The 27,258-nt window shown below is 42.0% G+C and overlaps 1 protein-coding gene across 3 annotated transcripts in view; it reads right to left on the minus strand.

Moving 5' to 3' along the window:
• Window positions 1–22,514, minus strand: part of LOC140741573 (gasdermin-A2-like) — a 42,221-nt gene extending 19,707 nt beyond the window's left edge. Inside the window, exons 1-3 of one of the 3 annotated variants that reach the window (XM_073071878.1) lie at window positions 22,464–22,514; window positions 1,723–1,939; window positions 128–320 (exon numbers count right to left, since the gene is read on the minus strand). In XM_073071878.1, the coding sequence (XP_072927979.1) occupies window positions 128–320; window positions 1,723–1,933 (404 nt within the window). In that variant the 5' untranslated portion in view covers window positions 1,934–1,939; window positions 22,464–22,514. Of the gene's footprint in view, window positions 1–127; window positions 321–1,722; window positions 1,940–3,686; window positions 3,820–4,019; window positions 4,042–22,463 lie in introns of those variants that run through there. The other 2 variants (XM_073071879.1, XM_073071877.1) reach the window with 2 other exon arrangements.
• Window positions 22,515–27,258: the final 4,744 nt, after the last annotated feature.

Raw genomic sequence — 27,258 nt, forward strand, 5'->3', positions numbered from 1 at the left:
GGCTGATAGAGAGTGTCATATGTTCGACCTATCATTTTCAGTTATCCACAATTCAGAAACAATTGATAATATTCATAGAAACATTGACAAAAATGACCATGTTAACTATATTATTACTGTACATTACCTGTTTTCCAAGCTCTCAGTTAGTTCTGAGACACTGACGTACACTTGTTTTGTTCCTTCCAGCTGAATGGTTGTGCACAGTTTATCTGTAATCTCAATATTTCCAGTCACTAGTTCAGTATTGACCACCGCCGTCCCTTTCATTGGCCTCTCTAAGGACTTTGAGAACTGGAATGACATGTCATTCTGCTGAACTGCATGAAAATAAACAAAACATCTACCAACATGTGGAAAAGATGAAGAAATGTCCATTTCTGAATCTTGTTTCAGCAGTCAAAGGAAGAACTGCTGGCTGGATACTCCTTCCCACTAACACTGATGACAAAGCAGCTTTGAAACCATACAAGAAGAACCTGAGAGAAAGAGAGAGGCGTGAGGGGAAAGAAGAGAGGAAAAGAAGGTGAATCTATCTATTGCAAATTCCACCATTAAAAAGGATAAAGCAAAGCAGCTCTGTTCCCTCCAGCCCTTATCCTGCATGCATATAAACTCGGACCAGAACAAACCCACAAAGAGCAATTAACACTCAACCTAGTCTCATGACAATTTACCTCATTGACTTTCAGATCAGGCTCCTGATTTTCTAAAATTGATGCTATGTTAGCACCAGAAGTATGGTAACACTTGCGAACCGCCCGAACATATTGGATTGTGTTGGTCATTGATGCAAAATGATGTACTTCACTGTACGGTTTGACATTTTGATGTACATATGACAAATAAATCTTCAATCTTTCTTCTCTTTAAGTTACTACCCTGATCAAGAAAAGATGTCTGTTCATCTCACAGCCCATTCCTGAAAAACGGGAAGGCCCAGGATTGGCCTTCCTTTCGATTTTACTGGTTACCTTTCCACCCCACCCATCACATGTCTCTCTTCCCATTCCCATTTGAACAACTCTCTGTCCAATATTTCTCTGCCACATTCTACCAATATTATCATTGGCAGAGAAGGATGCCATTTGGCTCATTAGGTCTCTGCCAAACATTGTTATGGCCTTTCAAACTACAAATGAAAGTTGTGGGTTCCACAAATCTCATTGTTGAGTTAGGGGTCATAGCTGAAGCTTCAACTACCTAAAGGTCGAAAATAAATTGGGATCCCCTGCAGTTAAATGTTAATCCAGGATCTATCTCACATATGTGGGAGGAAACCAGAGCACCCAGAGGAAACCCACCTGGTTATGGCAAAAACATGCAAACCCCTTAACGACAGCAGTGGAATTGAACCCATGTTGCTGGCTCTGCAATATCGTTACGCTAACTGTGACACTACTGTGCAGCCCCGTACCGATCCGATGTTTAAGTTTGCACGTGTCTAATCCAACAACATGACAAGATATGTAACAGCATATCAACACGCAAATACTACGTTAGAGAAAAGAGGAGAGGAAATTCTGGATAGACTGGTAAACAAGAATAAGAGCTTTAAAGTGAGGCTTATCTGGGAGCCACCGTAACTTGGAGACCGTAGATGGGCTGTGATAGCTGGTGCTGATGTAACAGTGGATGCCATGGTTTCACCTGTTGTGAACGGATGGCTCAGGGATAGGACTTTGCGGTCAAAGAGTTTACATTTAACAAGAGGAAACCCACCTGTGGGTAAGCTGTCATCGTCAATCAGAATCTGCTTCAGCTTGAACTCCGTGCAACTGTACTTTGCCTTTCTCCAGAACGGGCCTCCCATTCTCCTGCAGACCAGGCACAGAGGTTTAAACTTCTCTGAGTCGTACACACTGGTCGCCGGGATCAGATCTCCTCCAGAATCAATCTGCTTGATGAATTGTTGCATCGCTTTTCTAAACATTCTTAACTGAGAGAACAGATAGGTTTGATTAGAGAAACAAAGCAATTATATCGCACTTTCACTGCGTCACATCATCTTGCAGCACTGTACGCCTGTTGAAATAGTTTTGAAATGTAGTCACTGTTCCAGTATGAGAAATACTGCAACAATCGATACATTGGGTGCTGGGTAGTGCAACAGTTAGCGTTGTGCTGTTACAGCACCAGCAACTGCAGTTCATTTCCACTGCTGTCCGTAAGGAGTTTGTACATTCTCCTTGTGACCATGTGGGTTTCCTCCGGCTGCTCTGGTTTCCTCCCACATTCTAAAGACTTACGAGTTAGTAATTGGTCACATGGGTGGCATGGGCTCATTGAGTCGGAAGGGCCTGTTACAGTGCAGTATCTATAAAATAAAAATAAAATATCTAGATCCCACAATCTGCAATGTGGTAATGGTCTGTGAACCTTTTTGTGATGTTGAATGAGGAGTGAATATTGGTCAGGACACTAGGGAGATCTTTGATTTTTTTCACAATTGTATCATGAAATCTTTAAATTCCATCTGAGAGAAAGCACTGGTGGTGCCTTAGTGTCATACCTCATCCAATTCAGCTCTGACTTAGCACTGCATTGAACGCCAGCCAAGATATATCAGATGAATTATCCCCATCGAGTCAGAATGCAGGAGACGTCTAAATCTGACTTTCCATTCCTTCCTTTGTTCAGGTTAACCCTGGTTTGTAATTCTCCAAGTCCAGGAAAACAGGGAATTAGATCATGTGTGTCACACCACTCAACACCACCTTGCATTTAAGGTGTCATAACTTGGCCTAGGGTCATGTGAAGGCAAGTCACCCTAGGCCATGTTATGTTGACAAAAAGCAAAAGACATGGACAAGCTTAGGAACCAAAAGCATAATCAAGAGCTCCACAGAGAGTGGTGGAAACTTTCAGGTTGCATCTGTGGAGAGATAAGTAGAGTTAAAATTTCAGTTTTATAACTTCTCTGTTCTGAGGAAAGGTTATGACTGTTGCCATCGTCATTGAGGCTGCCTGTCCTGGTGAGTATTTACAGCATTTTCTATCTTTCTATCACATCTTCAGCATTTTTTCCAGTATCTTTTCTCTTATAACTTCAGTATCTTTTCTCCAGTATCTTTTGTCCTGTACTCTTGCACGCTCTGTCCTGATAAAGGGATTCAACCATCTTTTCCCTCCACAGATGCTGCTCGACTCACTGAGTTCTTTCAGCAGTTTTTTTTTGGTTTTGCTGTAGTTCTCTAATTACTCTGAATTCCCAGATCTTTCAATCTTTCAAAATATATTTGCCTTCTCTTCAAATTTCATCCAATGATCTAGCTTCACAACTGGCCTGGGCAGGGAATTCCAGCAATTCCTCACCCTCTGTGAACAGAAATTCTCACCCACTTCAATTTTAAATGAGTGCCCCACATATTTGACAATTTATCTCCTCATTTCAAAACTTTTCCATTACAGTATTGGAAGCATTGCAACATCCCCTGTCGTGACGCCTTAGAATCTTATTTATTTCAATGTTCTTCTAAATTCATATTCTAAAGCCTCATTCTACTTAATTCCCAACACAGAACCACCACCCCTTCCTTTCCAATTTCTGTTTCACTCACTCACACACTGTAGTAAATATGCAAATGTATTTTAAGCATGTGCTGTAACTAGTTGTTTGTCTCCCATTAATAGTTAGCATGTTCTGAGTCTCCAGGTGCCTCCTACCATTTTTTTAATGTACCCACCTGATGCACCATCAATAACTCTCTCTGAGACGTGAAGTCGAGATATCGGCTTTTATTGACTGGAAGAAAGAACAAGCAGTAGTTGACCACCACACTACATCGTGAAGAATGAGGCCGGGCTCAGACCTCAATCGCCTTTATACAGGGGTCTGTGGGAGGAGCCACAGGAGCTGTCAGCAGGGGGCGTGTCCAGACAGGAAAATGTAGTTCACCACACCACTAATTCTACAATTGTCACAAAAGACCACCCTACCAACACACGGAACACACACAAATATACAGACAGTTGTGTGACGAGAGTTGCATATACTGCTCTCAATTCCAGAGACTTACTGTCCTTGTGTTGCTCGTGTCCTTGCTGTGTAATTCTGTCAAATGGTGAGCAACTTCTCGAATTTTCACAGAAACTGAAATCAGGTTATTGGGGAACTCCCAGTGTTACAGCTCATGGAACATTCTTTTGCAAGCTTTTATTAATCAGCAGAGATGTTCACAGGGAGACAAATATTGTGTAATGTTTATCATGGCTCATAAACTGTGAACAGAGAGAATACAGCTCCATTTTTTGCACATATGATGAAATTAATAAATTTCTCCAAAATGTTCTTAGTTAACTCAAAAAGTACTGAACCCAGCAGGAGGACTATCTTTGATTAAAATCAAAGCAGCCCATTGAGCACTGAGCTTAAACAATTACCTCATTTTGATTTTTTTAATAGATTTGCAATCGGTGTGAAATGAAATGTGCCTCCACTCCCAAAATAAATCCAGAATTGTGAAACCATAGACTTGTGAAGGTTATTTGGTACATCAAAGAAATGTTAGCTTCTACTAGTGCAATTCAGTTGGTTAAATGTTACCCCTCCACTTCACACAGAAATTGGTTTGACACAATGCGATATTCTGCAGCAAATCCCACAAACCCTTCCCTTGGTGATGTAGTGGGATTCCATTCTGCTACCACAATTTTGCATTAAGTTTCAAGTGTAGAGGTATCTGGATATAATGAATATTTGGCTATCAGACAGAATCATTGCATCATTATCTGAAAGCACAAATCTTGGCAATTACAAAGGTAATGAGCAGCCAACAGCAATGGCATTCAAACAGAACCATAAAAATGAGTTACTCGTGCTTTCAGACCAGCTGCAAAGTGGAAATTTTGGCAGAGCAGCTGCCATCTTGTTAGGACTTTCTGAAAGTGACCAGCATTAGTCATTTCCCTTATTGTGCAATGATTAAGACCATAAAACCACAAGACATAGGAGCAGAATTGGGACATTCAGCCCATCGAGTCTGCTCCACCATTCCATCTTGAATGATCTATTATCTCTCTCAACCCATTCTCCTGCCTTCTCTCTGTAACCTTTGATGTCCTGATTAGTCAAGAACCTATCAACCTCTACTTTAAATATACTCAATAGCTTGTTCTTACGCTTATTTGATTGGGTGATCTCTGCATGGTTTCCTGCTGAAGAGATCTGAGTCCTATTCCAAGGTTAGAGCCTCAGAGAATTTGTGTGAAGTCTGATTATTTTAAGTCAGGATTTCCATAACCCGGCCGAGCACCTTCGTTCTATCCACCAAAAGTGGAATTTCCTGGTGGCCAATCATTTTAATTCATACCCCATTCCCGTTCTGACATTTCATTCCGACATCATTCCTGTTTTGCCCCGATGAGGCCACTCTCAGGGTGTGTCTAGGTAGCCTCCAAAGCTGATGCATTAACAATGATTTTGTCCCTCTGGTAATTTTTATTTCCTCCCTCCCTCTGCTTCTGATCCCCCACTCTGGCCTCTTACCTCTTCTTCTCACCTGCCTATCACCTTCCCCCTGGTGACCCTCCTTCTTCTCTTTCTCCCATGGTTCACTCTCCTCTCCCATCAGATTCCTTCTTCTCCTGCCCTTGACCTTTCCAACCTGCCTGGCTTCACCTATCACCTTCTTGCTTGCCCTCCTTGCCCTCCCCACTCCTTTTTATTCTGGCATCTTCCCTCATTCCCCTCAGTCCTTTTGAAGGGCCTCAGACTGAAATGTCAACTGTTTATTCACTTCCATAGATGCTGCCTGATCTGCTGAGTTCCTCCAGCATTTTGTGGGTGTTACTCTGGATTTCCAGCACCTGTAGAATTTCTTGTGTTTATGATTCACAAAGTAGGGTGCTTTGAAATTAGTGAAATGAATTGGAGATCATGCCGGCAACAGGCAAAGGAACCAAGATTATTTATATGTTCTCCTTGTTTAGAAATGTTGTATTAGTAGTACAATCTCTCGAGTCGAGTAAAATGTTCTCCTAAGGGGTTGTCTATTGATGGGTCTTCAGGTGGCTGTAGAGGCCGATCCAGGATTCACATAACTGGCATGTCAGCGTGGATTCCCTTAATGCCTGTGTGTGATGCATGAGCAGCCACCACACAATCCTCGACAGATCAGGGTCAGAATGCAGGGCGACTTCCTCTGCCTTCACTGCCATTGTGATGTGCCTTCATCTTCTGCCAGCTCCACTGTTGAGGTCTTAGTTGGATCGCGGTTTGTCTGGAACCTCCCCCTTGACCTCACTGCCATGGGTGACCCTACCAGGAGCTAAGCACCAGATGGCCAAGCTATAGACACCATCATTCTCAGAGTCCCAGGAACTCACAAGCCTCTCCACCATGACAAGGTGATGATGTTGAATTGATATTGTACCAATTAATGTTGAGTGGTATACTGCATATTGCTAATTAAATATCCTACAGATCACCTAAAAAAAGACTGGAGGAAGACTTTCAAATCAGATCCAACAAATAGGCTTATATTGATGCTGAGAGAACTCAGTCCAGAGAACTGTGCACAACATCACATTTATTTGATCTGGAGAGTAGACTTGATTAATTATATAACTGCTTTCTTGTAACAGAATCCAGGAAAGACACAATGAAAGCTGAATGCATGATGTAAAAGTTGATCAGGAAGAATTGGTAATAAGAGAAGAAACACAGCTAACGCTTGTGATTACTGTCTTTTCCTCAGGTGGAATTTGTTCAGAGGTATTTCAGCAATTTTAGCCTGAGAACCAGGTTTATTATCACTGAAATGTACAGTGCATTACAATACATAATTTTACTCTAAGTTACAGTAAGATGTTTATAGGAGTCCTGACGAAGGGTCTCGGCCCAAAACGTCGACAGTGCTTCTTCCTATAGATGTTGCCTGGCCTGTTGCGTTCCACCAGCATTTTGTGCGTGTTGTAAGATGTTTATATACTAATAATTAAATGGTGCTAAAAAGAGCAAATTGGTGAGGTAGTGTTCATGGTTCATGGACTGTTCAAAAATCAGATGGTGGAGGGTACGAACCTATTCCGAAAGCGTTGAATGAGTATTCACAGGCTCTTGTATCTCCTCCTTGATGGCAATCATGAGAGTGATGTGAAGAGGGCATTTTCAATTCATTCCAAGGGTGTGATCATGACCAATAAACCGTATTACGCTTTATTGGTCATGATCACATCATACGCCCGTCCGTATCATGGTATGTCTTTTTAGTTCACCCATTTCTAATTGCCCTTGGACTGTGTGTTTTGTTGGCCCATTTAGATGGCAGTTAGGAGCCAAACAGAATCTGGAATCACATACAAAATAGAATGGGTGTTAGCAAATCTATTTCCGTCATTAGCACCAGTTAATCACAAACAAATTGCTGGAGGAACTCCAGGCAGCCTCTGTTGAGGGAAATAGTGATACTTTTAGGATGATGCTGTCTGACCCACTGAGTTCCTCCAGCATCTTGTTTGTTGCTCCAGATTCCGGCATCTGCACTCTCTTGTGTCAGCATTTGTTAACCAGATAACTTCTAATGACAATCTGGCTGCTTCACTTCAGACAAAGCTCTTCTCCCAAAGTCTCCTTTACACAAAGGTTCATAAACATGGGTGTGAATCACTTGAAACCTCTAGACTGGAGGGCTTTGGAGGCCAGATCATTGTTGGGTAATTAAATATGAAGTAATATAGTTTTAAAGAAAGAAAAGAATTAGCTTTATTTGTCACATGTACATCAAAACATACAGTGAAATATGGCATTTGTTTTAACGATCAATACAGTCCAAGGATGTGTTGGGGGTGCTAGTGTGATGGATATTCACTCCTTAGCCAGTAGGCCTCTTTCTCTTTCTTCACTGTTTGCTAATCTTGCTTTCTAAACACAGCACCTGTTACTTGTAAGATCACAAACAGATGTAAGTAAACCTCCAGCTAACAGTTGTTTAACTTCTGGTCGTAAAGGGAAATCAGTCTTCAGTTTTTGAAATGCAAGTGGCAAGCGCTAATTACCGTGATGTTAAAACAAGTACTGTTTAAAGACCAGCTTTGCAAACAAGCTTTGTGGATCGTAGATGAAGATCGTAGATGGGAAAAGTAAGGTTTAGATCAGTACACCTGCTTTATTACTGCTCAAGATGCAGGAGAAGACAATGGGTCATCTAATTCAGGTTGTTTGAACAGACAAGCTGACTCTTAAATTGCTTGGTTCAAGAAAACTTGCAGAACAGATGGATAATATTATTTAGCATATCAATAATTACGATGTGTTTACAGTTGGAAAGTTGTATCTGCTTAAGGAAGTTATCTTCATGGTTTTACAGTATTAATGGTAGGTTGCTGAAGAAATATGTCTCCAAAACGCTTTTAGACTTTGTGTTAAAAGGACCTGAGGAAATACCAAGTCACCCAAGTGTTTGAAAAAGGGTATAAATGTACAGAGCAGTTCAGGGTTATTAGGAGTGGTTGAAAAACTTCAAGAAGAATGATAGGATGATGGGGTGAACAGAATCCATTCCTCTAGCTTTAGTTACTCCAATGGACAACTTGCTTGTTCATATCATGGTATGTCTTTTTAGTTTATTGGATTATCTTTTGGTCGGCTGGTGGCGCAGTGACATCAGCGCCGGACTCCGGAACGGAGGTTCCCGGGTTCGAATCCAGTCGGGCCACCCCCGAGTACGCTTTCCATCTGTGCCGGGTTGAGTGTTGAGCTCGCAACCCGACTTGACTGCGAAATGTCTGTGTGAGGAGTGGTGCGCCACACAGTCTTTCGTTCCGCGCCTTGTAAGGCATGAAAATGCCCGACACTGGCCTCTCAGGCCCGAGTCGACGTCATCATCATCATCGTCATCATTTAAGAAATACTTTATGTTTTTGAAACGGTTTGTGATTAGGAAATAAATGTTTAAGAAAGAAATCCTCTGTGAGTTTTAAATGTGTTTTAAGGTGGTGTGGATTCAAATGTGTATCACTGAAAATAAATGAACTATGTTTTAAACTACTTTGTTAGCTGGAAGTATCTGCTCCTTGGTAGAGAGGAGGAACTCACCACTCAAATAATGGGTATTTATAACCGATAGGGCTCAAGGTCGTTGTTTTGAGTTTAGAATCTTTGTGGTCAGCAAACCCAATACCATCACACTGACAAGCATCGCCATGCTTCTGGCACCAACAAAGCATGCCCATAACTTATTCTCCCTAGCCCATGAATCTTTTGGAATGTGGGAGGAAACCAGAGCACCCAGAGGAAAGCCATGCAGTCACGGAGAGAATGTGCAAAACTTCTTACAGACAGCGGCAGCAACTGAACCTTGCCCTTTCAGTCGCTCTGCTGCCAAGTGTTATACTAACTGCTACACTACTGTACAACCCTTGAAAGATCAAGGAATTGAAGCCTATGGAGAGTTGGCATAGAAAAAGAGATGAAGCTTGGGGCAGATTAACCACGATCACATTGAATGCTGGGGCATAATTGAGGGGCTGAATGGCCTACTTCTGCCGCTCTTTGTAGGTTCAAATATGCCTGTCAACTGAATAACTCACACTTCCAGCCAATGTTCCCAGCCACTGAATGTAATTACACAGTGTCAATATTCCAGAATATGGTATATCACAGTCGCTTAGCAAGTGACAACATCCTAATTTACAGAAAGAGCTGTGAAAGTATTGCTGTTATCTACAGTTCAGAGTAGAATACTCCTGAAATCTGGTAGTATTCACCTAATGGTGGTGTGGAAGGAAGTTCCACTTTGAACTATACCTTGAAATGAGAATTCTCTTGTCTTTATTTTTATTTAGAGATATGGTACAGTAACAGGCCTTTTTGGCCTAATGACCCCACACTGCCCAATACCTATGTAACCAATTAACCTACTAACCCATATGTCTTTGGAATATAGGAGGAAACTGGAGCACCCAGAGGAAGCACATGCCAGTTATGGGGAGAACATACAAACTTCTTACAGACAGCAGCAGAATTGAACCAAGGTTACTGTAATAGTGCTGTGCCATCCTTATTGGACTAATTTGAGATTACACTGCACCTGTAACCTGTTTTCAACCCACAAAGGGGAAAGACCATTTCCTAAACTATCCTATACAATTTCTTGACTACGTTAAAGCTCCCTATGAGATCATCCCTCAGCCTTCTATCTAGGCTCATTTCTGCACACAGTTAGCAGAAGTGTGGAACTTCCCAACAATAGTAACTGATGCTAGAACTTTTCACCTTTAAATCAGACAAGGTCCATGAAAGCTATGAAGGAATGTGGAGCAGAGGCAGGTGTGTGTACAAATTAGCTGTGTTCGGATTGGATAAGAGGAGCTGAGGACTTACAGAGAACCCCTGTAGTTTCCTATAATAGAGAGACTGTCCACTGTGGTGATTTGTAGGGGAGGGTAAATGTGCTAGAAATATGTGGCAGTTCAGGTAGCAGCTGTGGGAAGAGAAATAGGCTCCAGGTTAAAATATTAACTCTGCTTCTCTTTGATGGTACCTGACTGTTTCCATGGCTTTGTTCTCATTAGTGAAAGGATAAAGAAGTTTTGTGGAAATACGTTGAGGGAAAATGTGCTTAATGCTGGAATATTGCGATTGGGACAGACTCACTCATTCAAAATCTGTGTCAGATTCTCCAGTTCTTGAACCCTGCAAAAGGGCCAGTAAAACTTCTGGTTGTCTTCTTTGAATGGCTGCAGAGCAGAGGTTTAATTAATAATCAGTGATTATAGTGGTTGATGCTAAGTTCCAATACCTTGTACCATACATATCCTATTTATACCCAAAGTTGCAACCGACATCCTATAACCTACACGGTCAAAGCACTTTACAGCATAGCTGGCAGGCAACAGAAATCCAGAGAGCTTGAAATATAAAAATAGACTTGAAGACAAGATGTCATATTTAAAACATTTTAGTCTGACTGCTTGCCTAATTGTCACTTTGTCCGTCTAGTTGAGGTTTTCATTGTTAGAAGTAATAGCTTTGGTGTTAGAACCCATAACTTGTATACCTACCAACTTTTTGCACTCATTGCTTATGCATTTCAAGTCACTATACTGCCTAAATGGATCATATAACTCTGTTCCAAGGACCAAATGACACTGGGGACAATAATAAAAAAAAAACCTCTTCTCATTTTGTTCTAATGAACATAATGAAATACCCATAGTACAATTAAACAAAATTGGACAGACCGGATAGCCCTGCTTGAACAAAATGAGAGTGGCCTCTCTGCCTAATTTCAATAAAAGTCAACGCTTGAGAAAACAAGTCAACAACAATAAAAACTTTGCTAATCCCAAGCCGACATGACAACTTAATAATTAATATTGGACTGAATGAGTCAACAGCTTTAGCCAAATCAATAAAAACAAGTTCCCTTAACCCTTCAGTATGTTGGCATACTAAAGGAGACAATGTCTCGAGGGAATGTTTATTTGGATAATTATGCCAGTAGAGGTGATGTTATTCTGAGAGGATCAAGGTAATTCATTCTGAGAGAATTAAGGTTGTATTAGGATAATTACAATACAATGAGTTTTAAAGTGAATTTGTGGAAATTGCAATGGAGTTATTTTTAATGTTCGCTCAGTCAAATTGATAAAATTGTCATCAGCCCTTGGAATTCATTATTCCCTTTTGCCCTGTAAACAGTGATGTCACTACTAGGTCAACAGCTCAGAAAATACAGTAGGTCTCCAAGTACCCTCACTTAATATCAATAGAAAAATGATCACAGCCCATTATTTCAAATTGTTTTAATTATGATTGAAATCAGGGCCTTTAAATTGTCCTTGAATCAATCACTATACTGTCTTTAATTATGCAGTAAATTTATTTTGCAAGGACATCAACGTCTTTCACATTGAAGTGAAGGTGCGGAAAGAAGCCATTAGGCCTACTAATAGATACCAGTGTACATGCTTAACAAAAAAACCACCTGCACCCATCACCTCTCACCTACCAAATCATCTTTCTCCCTTATCTGCTTATCTAGATAACTTCCAATTACGAAGATCTTCCAAACTCAAAGGCCTCAGGATTGATTCATTATAAGAAAGACTATGCTGATTGTCTGAGAGGTTTACGTGGAGGTGTCGTGCTGTTACCTCTGATGTACAGTAGATGCTCGTTCAAAAGACTACCATCTATCCATCATCTCCACATTCAGCAAAGTGGCAAGCTTTGTCTGACAGGGCATTAGCAGAAAAGCTTGAGGAGATGAGCTCTGTATAATAGAAGAGGATTTATGAACCTCACAGACTTCAGTCCTATAATAAAACCCATGGTGTATATTCAAATATAAAGGTAATTGGATTCTTATTTTCTGCAATCCTGCTCTCCTGCGATATGAACGGAAGTCCGCTACAAATAAATAAAATCACTATGTCTTTTGATACTTGATTGAGTAACTGTGCCAGAAAACTGTCTCTGAGTCACAGAATCACAGAAAAGTACTGCTCTGAAGGACAATCAACCTCTTGTGCCCATGCAGTCTTATTGATAAAACTATCCAATTAGTCCCATGCTCTTTTACCAAAGATCTACACTGTCTTATTTTTTTCTCTCTCTGGAGTTCTTTAACTTTTGGAAGTTACTGTTGAATCTATTTCTATCTGATAACATGATGGTACATTCTAGATCATAACTCTTTGTGTAAAAAAAGAATACTTTCTGTCATCTACTGTTTCTTAAATCTACGTTCTCCGTTTCTAAAACTTTCTGCAGTGGAACTGACTTCTCCTTACGTATTTGTTCAAAACATAAGCAAAGACTGACAAACAACTGAAGTGCAAAAAAAGACAAGTCACACAAATAAAATTTGTGATAGTGAGAACATGAGTTGTAAACTCCTTGAAAGTGAGTCTGTAGGTTGTGGAGTCAATTTAAAGCTGAGGTGAGTGAAGTTATCCATTCTGGTTCAGAAGACTGATGGTTGTAGGGTAATAACTGTCCCTGAACCTGGTGCTGTGGGACCTAAAGCTCCTGTCCTTGATGATGGATGCTGCTTTCTGGTGGTAGTGCTCCTTGTAGATGTACTCAGTGGACTGAGAGACCGGGGAATCCTGAGGGACCTGGGAACCCCAACAGACTGAGAGATCAAGAAACCTTGGGCAGGGCCAAGAGGGAGGCTTGGGAGTCCTCGAGATGGGAAGGACATTGAAAAACCCTAACCACATTGAATAAGCCTTGGAAATGATTGGAAAAAGAAAACCCTGAGAACACAGAGAAAAGTCCTTGGGAAAACTTGACAACATGAAACTTGAAAACTAGAGAAGGAACCTTTTCAAATCTTGCTCAGTATTTTATCTTTCACAATTTTTCCAGAGACAATTAGGATCTACTCTCAATCTTACAGATCAAGACAGCATAGACAGGTTTCTTTCATCATTAAGCTAGCTGGTTCTCTGTAGATCTGTATAATTTGCTACATGAAATTTCAATTTTCCCAGTCTGTACTATGACTTTCATCAAGAGGTTAAAAATACTCTTGATAGGGTTACTTTACTTGTGTATTTGCACACTCCAGCCAGGGATCTGCTTTTGGAGTAGGGCTCTTCCAGAATTTACACTATTGACTTGAATGATGATTTGTTGAATCAATTGATAAGCTTGCTTGAAGCGCTCATTTGTGATGCAAACCAGAGTTACGGGACCACAAAGCTGGGAACCTGGCTACTTGTGACTTGAAAAGCTTGGAATGGATACCGGAGAAACTCAATGTAGACTAGAGAAGCTCAGTATGTAGACTCGGGACTCTCGGAACGTAGAGTCAAGACGTGCACTGAGAATAAAGGCACCGTCTCCTCAAGCCACCAATGTCAAAGCATCACTGTTCAAACTTTGCTGGGTCCACTACTTGGCAAGATCCTTCTGTCACGCTGGAGATAGAAACAAGAGTTTCTACATAGGAATTCCAACAGAACATTGTTGCCTCGACCAATCACTCTGACCAATGAATCTCATGGCCAAGGTCAGCTGCCCTCTCTCCGCTGGGTCCATTTTTGCGTGGTCGAGACTTGTCACCCGGTGCGGAGATGGATGGCCCAAGTGCGGAGTGAGAGACACTGAAGCAGGTTGATAGATCACAGACTTCAATGCAAACAATGTTAAAGGGAAAAGTAAACAATAAACACTAGGTCAAACAGGGCTGTTAACTAAAACTCTCAAATGGAAAACGAAGCCTACACTGAGGCTGAACAACAAGAATAAAACAAATACTGCTATTCGACAGTCCAATTTCTCAGGCAAAGCGGATTGCAGGCAGCAAAGCATTGCTGTGTCTTCACAAATACTACGACAGAATGAATAGAGTAAAATACCATCACAATGAAATAATAATTAGCTGACACGTGCATATTCATAAGCGCAATTGCTGTATCTGCTGCGCTGCCGAATCCGTGGTTGTGACATGTTCCACTCCTGGTACTCAATATCCCAACCTGGTACCTATGGTTACAACACTGGCATTATGGAGAATCATTGGAGAATCCATGAATTCATGCCTTGTAGCTTCTTGGTTTTCCCTTGGACAAATTTAAACAAATCATACTGGAACTGTTGCATCTTTAACTGTGCCATTGGTCTTGTTTAGAATAATTCTGCTCAGGAGATTTTTTGAAAATAAGAGATTCATATGTAAACTGCAGAGATCCCAGGTGGGACAAATCATGTCTGAGTCCACATTCCAACCCTATATCCCATGGTGGAGGATTACAAATACCTGGGGATACGAATGGACAATAAACTGGACTGGTCAAAGAACACTAAGGCTGTCCACAAGAAGGGTCAGAGCCGTCACTATTTCCTGAGGAGACTGAGGTCTTTTAACATCTGCCGGAAGATGCTGAGGATGTTCTACGAGGTGGCCAGTGCTATCATGTTTGCTGTTGTGTGCTGGGGCAGCAGGCTGAGGGTAGCAGACACCAACAGAATCAACAAACTCATTCGTAAGGCCAGTGATGTTGTGGGGGTGGAACTGGACTCTCTGACGGTGGTGTCTGAAAAGAGGATGCTGTCCAAGTTGCATGCCATCTTGGACAATGTCTCCCATCCACTCCATAATGTACTGGTTAGGCACAGGAGTACATTCAGCCAGAGACTCATTCCACCGAGATGTAACACTGAGTGTCATAGGAAGTCAATCCTGCCTGTGGCCATCAAACTTTACAACTCCTCCCTCAGAGTGTCAGACACCCTGAGCCAATAGGCTGGTCCTGGACTAATTTCCACTTGGCATTATTAACTTATTATTATTTAATTATTTATGGTTTTATATTGCTATATTGTCTACACTATTCTTGGTTGGTGCGACTGTAACAAAACCCAATTTCCCTCAGGATCAATAAAGTATGTCTGTCTGTCTGTCTGTCTGTATAATTTAACACATCCAAACAAGCTGGATGAACTCAGCAGGTCGGGCAGCAACGGTTGAAATGAGCAGTCAACATTTCGGGCTGAGACCCTTCGTCAGTCTTGATGAAGGGTCTTGGCCCGAAACATTGACTGCTCATTTCAACGGATGCTGCCCGACCTGCTGAGTTCATCCAGCTTGTTTGTACGTGTTGATTTGACCACAGCATCTGCAGTGTACTTTGTGTAAACCCTATAATTTAGGAAGGTGTGTGTACTTCTTGAATTCCTGCATATTCCAAACTTCTTTTCCACATACAGCAGGAAAATGCAACTGTGTCATTTAAAATTAATATTGTATGATACATCTCAAATTTAGTATTATTTACTAGGATATTCATTCTATTGTCAAGAAATTAGTTAGTGATAGTAGCAGATAAGCATTTGAAAAGCTCTGATCAACTTTAAATTGCTATTAGTCTAGTAAAGGATAAGATATTAGCCCCAGAAACAACTGCATTAAAATATACTTACGAGCGCTACACTAAGAGTGATTAATATAATCGCCACTGGAAATTGTCCACACCTGTTTATTGGAAATTCCTTGGTTTATTCTTGTCTTTGCAAAACCTGTATTTGGTCTCACCTCTGTACACTTCTCCATCTCTGCACCCTTTTTGATATTTTTGCATTCTGGTTCCGGTCACTTGTCCATCCCATTTCTGTCATCCTGACACTGGCCAGCATGGCTCCAGATACCCAAACACTCTATCTGTCCTTCCATCCCCAATCCACCTCAACTCGCTTTCCTTCTTTAGAAAACACACAGCCTTTGACCATGCCTTTGATTAAAGAGGTGCAAATGCACAGGAGTGTTACTCCATTGTAGGCACTAGCCTCTCCACCATGAAGGACATCTTCAAAAGGATATCAAGAAAGCGGCATCCATCACGAAGGACCCTCATCATCCAGGACATACCCTATTCTCATTACTACCATCTGGGAGGAGGTACAGGAGCTTGAAGACGGATACTCTGTGTTTTAGGAATGACTTCTTCCCTCTGCCGTCAGATTTCTGAACAGTCCATGAACCCAACCTCATTATTTTGCTCTCTTTTTGCACAACTTATTTTTTATATTTCTTATTGTAGCATAATGATTTCAATGTATTACACATTACTGCTGCTGCAAAACAATAAATTTCATAGGATATGTCAGTAATAATAAATTTGATTCTGATTATCTACGTGTCACATCTTTATTACTTTGTTTACACTCTTGAGAAATACCTTGCGGCATCCTGGAGACACAAGGGATTCTACAGATGCAGGAAATCTTGACCATCACAAGCAACCCAAGAACAAGAACTCAGCAGCTCAGGCAGCATCAGGGTTTCTGCTCAAAATGTTGCCTGTTCACTTTCCTCCATTGACGCTGCCCGACCTGCTGATTTCCTGAAGGATTTGGTGTGTGTTGTGGGATCTCCTGCCAAGTTAAATGGAAGCAATTATCTAGGAAGCTCATATGGTTTGGATTGTTTATGAACGATGGGTAAGTTAACAAAACCAATGGTGTGAATTAGAACCAGAAGCACATAAATGGGTCCTTCAGCCCACTACATTCATGCAAACTTTTTTGACCATCAACACTTCTTCTACAGAGAAGATTTATGAGAACATTGTCAGGAATAGAGGGCCTGAATTATAGGGAGAGGTTGGTTAGGCTAAGTCATTATTCCTTACAACATAGGAGAATAACAGATGATATTATAGAAATGTTTAAAATTATGAGTGGATGGTTACAGTCCTTTTCCCAGGGTAGGGGAGTGCAAAACTAAAGGGAATTGGTAAACAATGACAGGGGAAAGATTTAAAAGGGATCTGAGGAGCAACTTTTTCATGCCGAGGATGGTGAGTACATGAAACAAGTTGCCACAGGAAGTGGTTGATGCAGGTATGATAGTATCATTTAAGAAACATTTGGACAGATACATGGAGGAATGGGACTTAGAGGGATATGGGTCGAACACAGGAATTTGGAACTAGCTGGGCACACACTGTGATTGTCATGGACCTACTAGGCCTAAGGGTCTACAGTATATCTGTGCTGTATTGTTCTTTGACTTTAAATGAACCAGCCCTCACAGCTATAGTCCTTATCAGTTTCTACAGCAGCCTAAATATCCTCCAGCATTTCCTGTTGACAAACTCTCTTCACCTTTGTCAAGTCACTTTCCTGTGTGTCCACCATTGTTAAAGGATTTGACAAGCAGATGAGAATCTGATGTTTTCCCTTGGCTGGACTCTATGTAACCAGGCATCAGATCACAAACTAAAGGGATGGTCATTGAGGACTAAGCTGGGAAGAAATTTCTCACTCAGTGGATAGTGAATCTTTGTAAACCTTTATTCAAGAAGGGCAGGTCTCTGAGTACATTCAAGATAAAGATCCTTTGATTTCAAGATGTTAAGGAAATCAAGCTATGTGAGGTTAGTGCAGGGATGTAGTACAGAGATGATAGATCAGCACTGGTAGAGCAAGTTCAAGCTTGTCATTCAACCATACATGCGAAAACAGCCAAACAAACAGCGTTCCTCTGGGGCCAAGGTGCAAAGCACAGAACACACAGCACAGATAGCACATATAGCAGAAAAATATACAGATACAAAAAATACAATAATATAGTCCAAGTCCCTAAGTGTCATGGCCTGTAGATTGATGGTGCATGCAGACATAAGAGTCTTTTTTTTGTTTGTTAAGCTCTTATGTCCCTGTGACTCAGTTCACACAAGCACTTGCGATACTTAGTCGGGAGCTTCAGTGGTGAATCAGTTAATCCAGATTTAGTTAGGCAAGCAGTCAATTTATGAACCATGCTCAAAGTAAATTTATTATCAAAGTACATATATGTCATCATATACAGCCCTGAGATTATTTTCCTTGCAGGCATTCACCGTACACAATAGAATCAATGAAAGACCACACCCAACAGGACAGGCAAACAACCAGTGTGCGAAAGACAACAAACTGTGCAAATACAAAAAGGAAGAGAAAAAATAAATAATAATAATAATTAATAAATGTACAATAAATATCAAACTTGAGAAGTGTCCTTGAAAGTGAGTCCATAGGTTGTGGGAACAGTTCAGCGATGGGATGAGTAAAATTGAGTGAAGTTATCTCCTCTGGTTCAAGAGCAGGATGGTTGAGGGCTTATAATTGTTCCTCAAACTGGTGGTGTAGGTCCTGAGGCTCCTGTATCTTCTTCCTGATGGCAGCAGGGAGAAGAGAGCATGGTCTGGATGGAGGGGGCTTTCTTGATGATGAATGCTACTTTCCCGCAACAGTGTTCCAAGCAGATGTGCTCAGCGATGGGGAGGGCTTTACCCATGATGGACTGGGCCATATTCACTACTTTTTGTAGGCCTTTCCATTCAAGGGCACTACACATCAACAGAAGTTTATCAAAGTTTCAGATGACATGCCAATACTTTGTAATCTCTGGTTTCCTCCTCCTGAAGTCAATAATCAGCTCCTTGGTGTCGCTGACATTGAGTGAGAGGTTGTTATGGCACCACTCAGCCAGATTTTCAATCTCTTCCTATATGCTGATTTATCATCACCTTTGATCCAGCCAACGACAGTGGTGCCATCAGCAAATTTAAATATAGCATTGGAGCTGTGCTTATCCACACAGTTATGAGTATAAAGTGAGTGGAGCAGGGGGCTAAGCACACAGCCTTGTGGCACACCTGTGCTGATGGAGATTGTGGAGGATTGTGTTTTTGCCAATCCAATCTGATTGGGGTCTGCAAGTGAGCAGATCGAGAATTCAGTTGCACAAGGATGTATTGAGGCCAAAGGTCTTGAAGCTTATTAGTTTTGAGAGGATGATAGTATTGAATGCCGAGCTGTAGCCGACGAAGAGTATCCTGATGCATGCTTCTTCGCTGTTCAGATGTTCTAGGGTTGAGTCAAAAGCCAATGAAATGCCACCTGCTGTTGACCTTTTGTGACGGTAGGCAAACTGGAGTGGATCTAAGTCACCTCTCAGGCAGGAGTTGATATGTTTCAGCACCAACCTCTCAAAACACTTCATCATAGTGGATGCAAGTGCTGCTGGATGATAATCATTGAGACAGGCCACCACGTTCTGCTGTATAGTGAAGCCTGTTTGAAGCAGGTGGGTATCTCAGACTGCCAAAGTGAGAGGTTGAAGATCTCAGTGAACACTCCAGCAGTTGATCAGCACAGGTCTTTGGTACTCGGACAGGTACCCTGTCTGGGCCAGATGCTTTCAGTGGACTCCAAAAGCATCCTTTCATGTTGGCCTCAGAATTAGAAGTCTCAGGGTTATCGGGGGCTAGGGAGTTCAGGATGGTGCCTTCATGGTTTAAAGGTTAAAGTGAGCATTGAGCACATCTGGAAGCAAAGCTAGTCTCCCACGTCGCTTGATTTTACTTTGTAGGAGGTGCTAGCATTCAGGCTCTGCCGCAGCTGACAAGCCTCCCTCATTGATCCAAGTTTAGTCCGGAATTGACACTTTACACATGAGATGTCTTTCCAGATACTGTACCTGGACCTCTTGTATTTTAGTTGGTCACTGGACCTGAACGCCTCTGACCTGGCCCTCAGCAGTTTGCAGATCTCATGGTTCATCCAGGGCTTCTGGTTGGAGGAAACTCTGAATGATTTTGTAGGGACACACTCGACTGTTTTTATAAAGTCCATGACCACCGTGGTGTATTCATTCAGATTCTCTGATGAGTCCTTGAACGTGGCCCAGTCCACTGACTCTAAGCAATCCTGAAGCCTTCTTTCCTTCGAGAAACTAATCTTTCAAGAAGGTTTTACTTTTCTTCTTTAAAATTAAAGATCTTATCTTTATCTGAGGGTCTTATCAAAGTCACTGTGACGCAGTTCACACAAGTGATTGCAATACTTCATCCCACAACCAACGATCACATTTTAAGGACTCTTTATCTTGTTATTTCAAGCTCTCATTACTTATTGCTATTTGCTTATATAAGCATTTGCACAGTTTTGTCTATACTTTGGCTCTTTTCATTGTTCCTGTTTATAGTTACTATTCTATAGATTTGCTGAGTATGTCTGTAGGAAAAAGAATCTCAGAGTTGTGTGTGGTAACATATATGTACTCTGATAATAAATTTTACAATTAACTTTATTTCTCACATGTACTGTAAATTCCAGTGCATAAGCTGAGAATTTGGCCCAAAATTTTGGTCCAAAAATTAGGGGGTGCCTTATACAGAGGGTGCCAACTTTGGAAAAACGAATACACGGAAGACAGGTCGTATTTATTGGCTGTTTTTGAGTCAAATTCGTTCCACAGTCGACGCATGAATTCTTTGAATGATTTGTTTAAACTCACATCTAGTGGCTGGAGCACGGAGATCAAACCACCGGGGATGACTGCAATGTCCGTATTTTCAGCTTTCAATGCTGCTTTTGTCTCACCTGACAAGTGCGCTATGAACACATCCAAGACAAGTAGCGACTTTTCCTTCCTGAAACTTTTGGGACGTCAACGCCACACCTCTTTAACCCACTTCAAGCAACTGGCTTCATCCATCCAGCAGCGTTCTTGAACGTAAACAACATCCCGTGGGAATTTTCTGAGCAATCTTTGTTTTTTGTCTCAACACAAGATCATGTCTATTCATAAATCAGGTGCACCAACTTCGCGTAGCTTTGAAATTTTCGCTGACCTCACGGTGTTTTTTGTCCCATTTCAAGGCTTGAACTCAAATTATTTCCCTGATAACAATGTACCCGAACGATCGCTGGTGATTCACTCACTCTAAAACATTTTCTTCCAGTTCGGGCCACTGGCATGTTTTCCCACCGTTTGCACATTTCGTCTTTGGCATTGCCCTCAGCGTGTCCTCTGCCTTTCTCCACTCTCTCACTTGTTTCTCATTTACACTAAACTTTTTAGCAGCTGCAGAATTATTCGTTTCTTTAGCAAAATCAACAACCTTCAGCTTGAAGCTAGCATCATATCACATTCGTTTTAATCTTTTGTACATGGCGGTTGCAAACTCAATACTGAGTAGACGTACTGATCCCGCCACCCTGTGTTATGTTTTAACGAGACTACGATGGTTTTGCGGGGGTTACATTTCAGAGGATTCTTTACCATTGGAGACCTAATCCAAAATTTCCCTCCCTGATTTATTTATTAAGAATTTGCTTATAACGCTCTACAATGTGTAGGCCTGTTTTCTTAGCAGGTGCTGGTTCACAAAATTTCCTGGTTCCGGATCCAGCAAAGCTGAGTACCAGCATGTGAGATCTTGTGATCTTTTCTGGTTAAATCAAAAACCTCTACAAAAGGGGTCGGCTTATACAAAGGTAACATGAAAAAGTCACTTTTTCACCTTGAAAATGGGGGGGTCGGCTTATACTCCGGGTCATCTGATACTCCGGAACATCAAAACATATAGTGAAGCTCATTGTTCAGGACAAACTAAATTAGTAAGGATAGTGTTGGGAGCAATCTCAAGTGTTGTCCTGCTTCTGGTACCAACATGGCATTCTCGCAACTCACTGACCCTAAACCATTTTTCTTTGGAATATGGGAGGAAACCCACATGGTTACAAACTCCTTACAGACCTGATTACCTTGATTGGTGATCGCTGGTGCTGTATAGCATTACCCTAAGCTGCCATGCCGCCCTCCGAGGACCTTATTCTCATCATGGTGACTCAGTTCACACAAGCACTTGCGAGATTGACTCAGGAGCTTCAGTGGTGAATGAGTTAACCCAGATTTAGTTAGACAAGCTGCCCATTTACAACCCATGCTGCTAATTGTTCTGCTTTTCTTCCTTAGGGGCTGGCTGCAGTTTAGCACAGATTCTGTTTTAAATCAGGGTTAACACACAGTGACAAAGAACAGAAGTAGCTCCATATAAAATACCAGTAATCAGCAAATTACAGCCATTTAATCATCCAGGCATGGCACCCCTCCCAGTCTGAGAACAATTCATTTTATTAATATAAAAGAAACGATCTTAAAATGTTAAAAACTGCTTGAACAAAGCCAGAGTTTGAAGGACAAACCACACTAAGACAAAGAGGTGTTGAGGCTTACCTTGACAGGAGACAAGCATTCTAATTCTTGTATAAGATTTTACATTCTTTTCAACACACAGAAAAAGACAAGTTCCACCGGAAGTGGTTAACTTGACTTACACAAAGTAGGTGTGAATTCAGACTGGACGTCACAACTTTTAGTTCAATGGCTTCGATAATATGAATTGTACAGATTAGAAAAAAGGTAATTTGGCCCTAAAGGTAATTTGACACTTTTCAAAGTGTCATAACTTTGAAAAAGAATCTTATAGTCCCACGCTTTTTTTCCTTCCAAAGCTATTGCAGTTTTGTTTTATATATATATTTATTCATGAGAAGAACATACAAACTCCTTACAGACAGCGGTGGGAATTGATCCTGGGTGGCTGGCGCTGTAATTGCGCTACGCTACCATGCCACTCCTAAAGAGTCAGGGTGGTTAAAGCAAACTTAATCAATGCATTCAATACATTGAATCACTAATTGCCTCATTAGGTGCCATGATGTTTCTCTATGGTTCTATTGCTCTATCCCCCTCCTCTTGTTAGCCCAGGGAATAGACACTTCAGATTACTTAGCTGAAGGAGACTAGAAAAGACCCAGAAGTTTTACTTCAATTTCCACACATTCACTTTAACAATGTTCAAAGTACATTTATTATCAAAGTTCTTATATGTCACCATTTACTACCTTGAGATTCATTTGCTAGCAGACAGTCACAGTAAAACAAAAAAAGCAATGGAATTTATGAAAAACTGCATACAAAGACTGAAAAACAGCAAGGGTTATGAGCAAATAATGGAATTATATCTTTTTTACAAACACCATGCAATAAAAATTTTTTCTCACTTTCGTCATATTAGAACAATGTAATGCCACTAGTAAAAAGTTCTTTTGTTTCACCTCTCAAGAGTTACTAATTTCAATTTTAGCACAAAAACAATCTCCAGAATAGTGTCCTAGACTCATACCACACAGAAACAGGCCCTTTGGCCCAAATCGTCCATGATGATCAAGTTGCCTTACCTGAGCTAGTCCCATTTGCCTGTGTTGACCCATTTCCCATTTCCCTCTAAGCTTTTCTTGTCCATATATCTCTCCAAGCATCTTTTTTAAATGATGCGGTTGTACCCACCTCTGCCACTTCATTCGGCAGAACATTTCATGTTCCATCCTCTGCATGGAAAAAGTTGCCCCTCAATTCCTTTTAATTCTTTTCCTTCTCACTTAAATCTATGCTATATTCAAGGGAATAAAGTTCTGACCTATTCAACCTTTGCCTATAACTCAGGTCTTCAAGTCCCAGCAACATTTTTCTCTGAACTCCTTTGATCTTATTGATCTCAAAAAAGAGAAAATCTGCAGATGCTGGAAATCGGAGCAACACACACAAAATGCTGAAGGAAATATCAACTGTACTCTTTACCTAGGTGCTGCCTGGCCTGCTGAGTTCCTCCAGCATTATGTGTATCAATCTTATTGATCTTATCTCTTTCCTGTAGGTAGGTGACCAGAACTGCACACAATACTCCAAATTTTGCCTCACCAATGTTTATACAACTTCAACACAGTATCCCATCTCCACTATTCACTACTCTATATATTTTGATTTATGAAGGGCAATGTTTCAAAAGCTCTCAAAGCCCTATCTAACTGTGATGCCAGTTTCAAGGAAGCATGGATCTGTATTCCTAGATTGCTCTGTTCTACCACATTCCTCAGTATCCTACTGTGTAAGTCTTACCTAGGTTTGTCCTCCCAAAGTGCAACAACTCACATTTGTCTGCTTTAAACTGTGAGAAAACCGTCACTCTGTGTGGTAGCAGCAGTAAGGAGGTTGGGGTCTGGCTGCAGCCTCCATCCCTTGTGGCCAGTCTAAACGGAAATAATATTGTACAAGATGCTGGTGAGGCCATATCGAGCACTATATTGAGTTATGGTCACGCTCCTATAGGAAAGACTTACATAGATGTTGCCAGACCTCAAGGGTCTGGGTTATAGGGAGAGTTTGGACGGTCTAGGACTTTATTCTTGAAGTATAGAAGATTGAGAGGGGATCTTATAGATATGTATAATATCAATGAGGGACATTAATAGGCTGAATGCACTCAGGTTTTATCCCAAAGTTAGGGAATCAAGAACTACAGGGCATAAGTTTAATGCGAGGGGGGAAAGATCTACTAGGAATCTGAGAGGAAATTTTATTTGTATGAACTAAATAAACAACATGGTACATCAAAAGAATGTGCTGCTAGAGGAAGTGGTTGTGGCAGGTACAATAATACTTACAAGACAGTTGGATAGGTACATGGATAGGAAAATTTTTAAGATATGGGCCAAAAAAATGGTATTAGCTTGGGTCAGCATGGACCAGTTGGGCCGAGGGCCCATTTCTGTGCTGTATGAATCTATTAAAATGTCTTGAATTCCCGTCTTGTGATGCCTTTAACAGTTTTTTGCAAACTTCCTGTAAGACACATGATCCAAAGCTAAAAAGAAACTAACTGTTGTTTAAGGTAACCACAAAATTAACAGGTAGTCCTCAAACCCACAAGATTCTTTTAATGTCCTTCATGGGAAGAAATTTGCAAACTTACCTGATCACATCTACCAGTGACTCTAGACTCACTGGTGTGCTTGACCTAAATGCCTTCTGAAATAGGTTACCAAGGTATGCACTTTAGTGGAATTGAGAGAGGGCAACCAAATTTTAGCCTTGCCAATGACATCTAGATCCTTTGAAAGATACTGAAAGACCTGGATAGAATTGACATGAAGAGGGCACTTCCTTTAGTAGGAGAGTCTATGATTCAATGGCACAGCCTCAGAATAAAGGTTTAAAACTGAGATGAGGAGGAATTTTTCAGCCAGGGAATGGCAAAGCTATAGAGTTCATTGATTATAGATTAATTAAAGATTAAGTTTACTTGCTACATGTACTTTGAAACATATAGTGAAATACATAATTTGTGTCAACAACCAACACAGTCTGAGGATGTGTTGGGGCAGCCCGCAAATGTCGCCATGCTTCTGGAACCGACATGCATGCCCACAACTTACGATGAAACTAGAGCGCCCGGAGGAAACCCACTTACAGACAGTTGTGGGAATTGAACCTCAATCACGATTGCTGGCACTGTAAAATGTCATGGTACCTGCTACACTACTGTGCCACCCTATAAGCCAATCAAAATCAGAAGGTCAGGATCAAACCCAGGTCTCTGGTGATGCAGAGTTTGTACTAACAGTGGCACTGTCCTACTCAATGTCATTGTCACAGAAGGTTGAGGAGGCCAAGATATTAGGTGTATTTAAGGCACAAATTGATGAGTTTCTGATTGGTAAGGGCTGGAGTGGTTAAGGGTAACCGGAAGAAGGCAGAAGAATAGGATTGAAGTAAATCAGCTATGACTGAATGGCAGGGCAGACTCATTGGGTTGAAAGGCCTACTTCTGCCACTACATCTTATGATTCAAGGAACGTTTAATAATAAGCATATTGTGGCGACCCACTTTCTGCGCAGGCGAACCGGCTCACAAATAGCCAGCGCGCGGGGAGAGACTTTGGTAATGCACCTCTGACGTCATTCCTGCCTGGAGAGGGCGGGCGCTAGGGATTTAAATACCAGTGCTGCGAAGTTTGAATAAACTAGTCTCGAAACGACTTACCGACTGCGTGTCGTTATTTCAGCGCTGTGTGTAGTACATCGCTACATTGGTGACCCCGACGGTCCAAACGGGATTTGGACCAAAGATGACCAACTCTTCATCTGTTCACGCAGTTTCGCTAAAACTGCCGACTTTCTGGACGCTGCGACCACACGTGTGGTTTAGCCAAGCAGAAGCCCGGTTCCAGATTCGGCAGATATCCTCTGATTCCACGTGTTACTACCACGTGGTGAGCGCCCTTGACCAGGAGACGGCCGCCCAGGTTGTGGATTTCATACAGTCGCCCCCGGAAGAAGGCAAATATGAAGCATTCAAAGCGCTGCTCGTTGGGACCTTTGGCCTCTCACGGCATGAGCGAGGTGCCCGCCTGCTTCACCTGGATGGTTTAGGAGACAGACTGCCGTCAGCATTGATGAATGAGATGCTGCCCCTGGCTGACGGACACAAGCCCTGCCTCATGTTCGAGCAAGCATTCCTAGAGCGACGGCCCGAGGACATACATCTGCTGCTGGCCGATGCAGATTTCAGTGACCCCCAGAAGGTGGCGGCCCGGGCAGACGTGCTGTGGAAAACCAAGAAGGAGAGCGTGGCGTCTGTCGGTCAGATTACCAGACCAGGCCTGGCAGGGGGGTGCACACAACACAGAGGCTGGAGTGAGGAGGCCCGTGAACAGTGGTGTTTCTACCACCAGCAGTGGGGCACAAAAGCCCGCCGTTGTCGCCCGCCCTGCAAGGGCCAGGGCCAGGGCCAGGGCCAGCTGCCGCTAATGACTATGGCGGCTGGCCACCAGGACAGCCTCTTGTACGTCTGGGACAAACAGTCGGGACACCGCTTCTTGGTCGACACTGGAGCGGAGATCAGCGTCTTGCCCTTGACGGGGTACGACACCCGCAACAGGAAGCCAGGACCCACCCTGAGGGCTGCAAATGGCAGCACGATATGGACCTACGGCACCCGCACAGTGTAGCTGCAGTTCGGCGCCAGCCCGTTCACGTGGGACTTCACACTGGCCGCAGTGGCCCAACCACTCCTGGGGGCAGACGTCTTGTGAGCTCACAGCCTGCTGGTCGACTTGCAAGGGAAAAGACTGGTACATGCCGAGACTTTCCAGACATTCTTCCTGGGTAAAGCCAAGTTGCCGGCCCC

Source organism: Hemitrygon akajei, chromosome 18 (assembly GCF_048418815.1).
Source record: "Hemitrygon akajei chromosome 18, sHemAka1.3, whole genome shotgun sequence".
NCBI lineage: Eukaryota > Metazoa > Chordata > Chondrichthyes > Myliobatiformes > Dasyatidae > Hemitrygon > Hemitrygon akajei.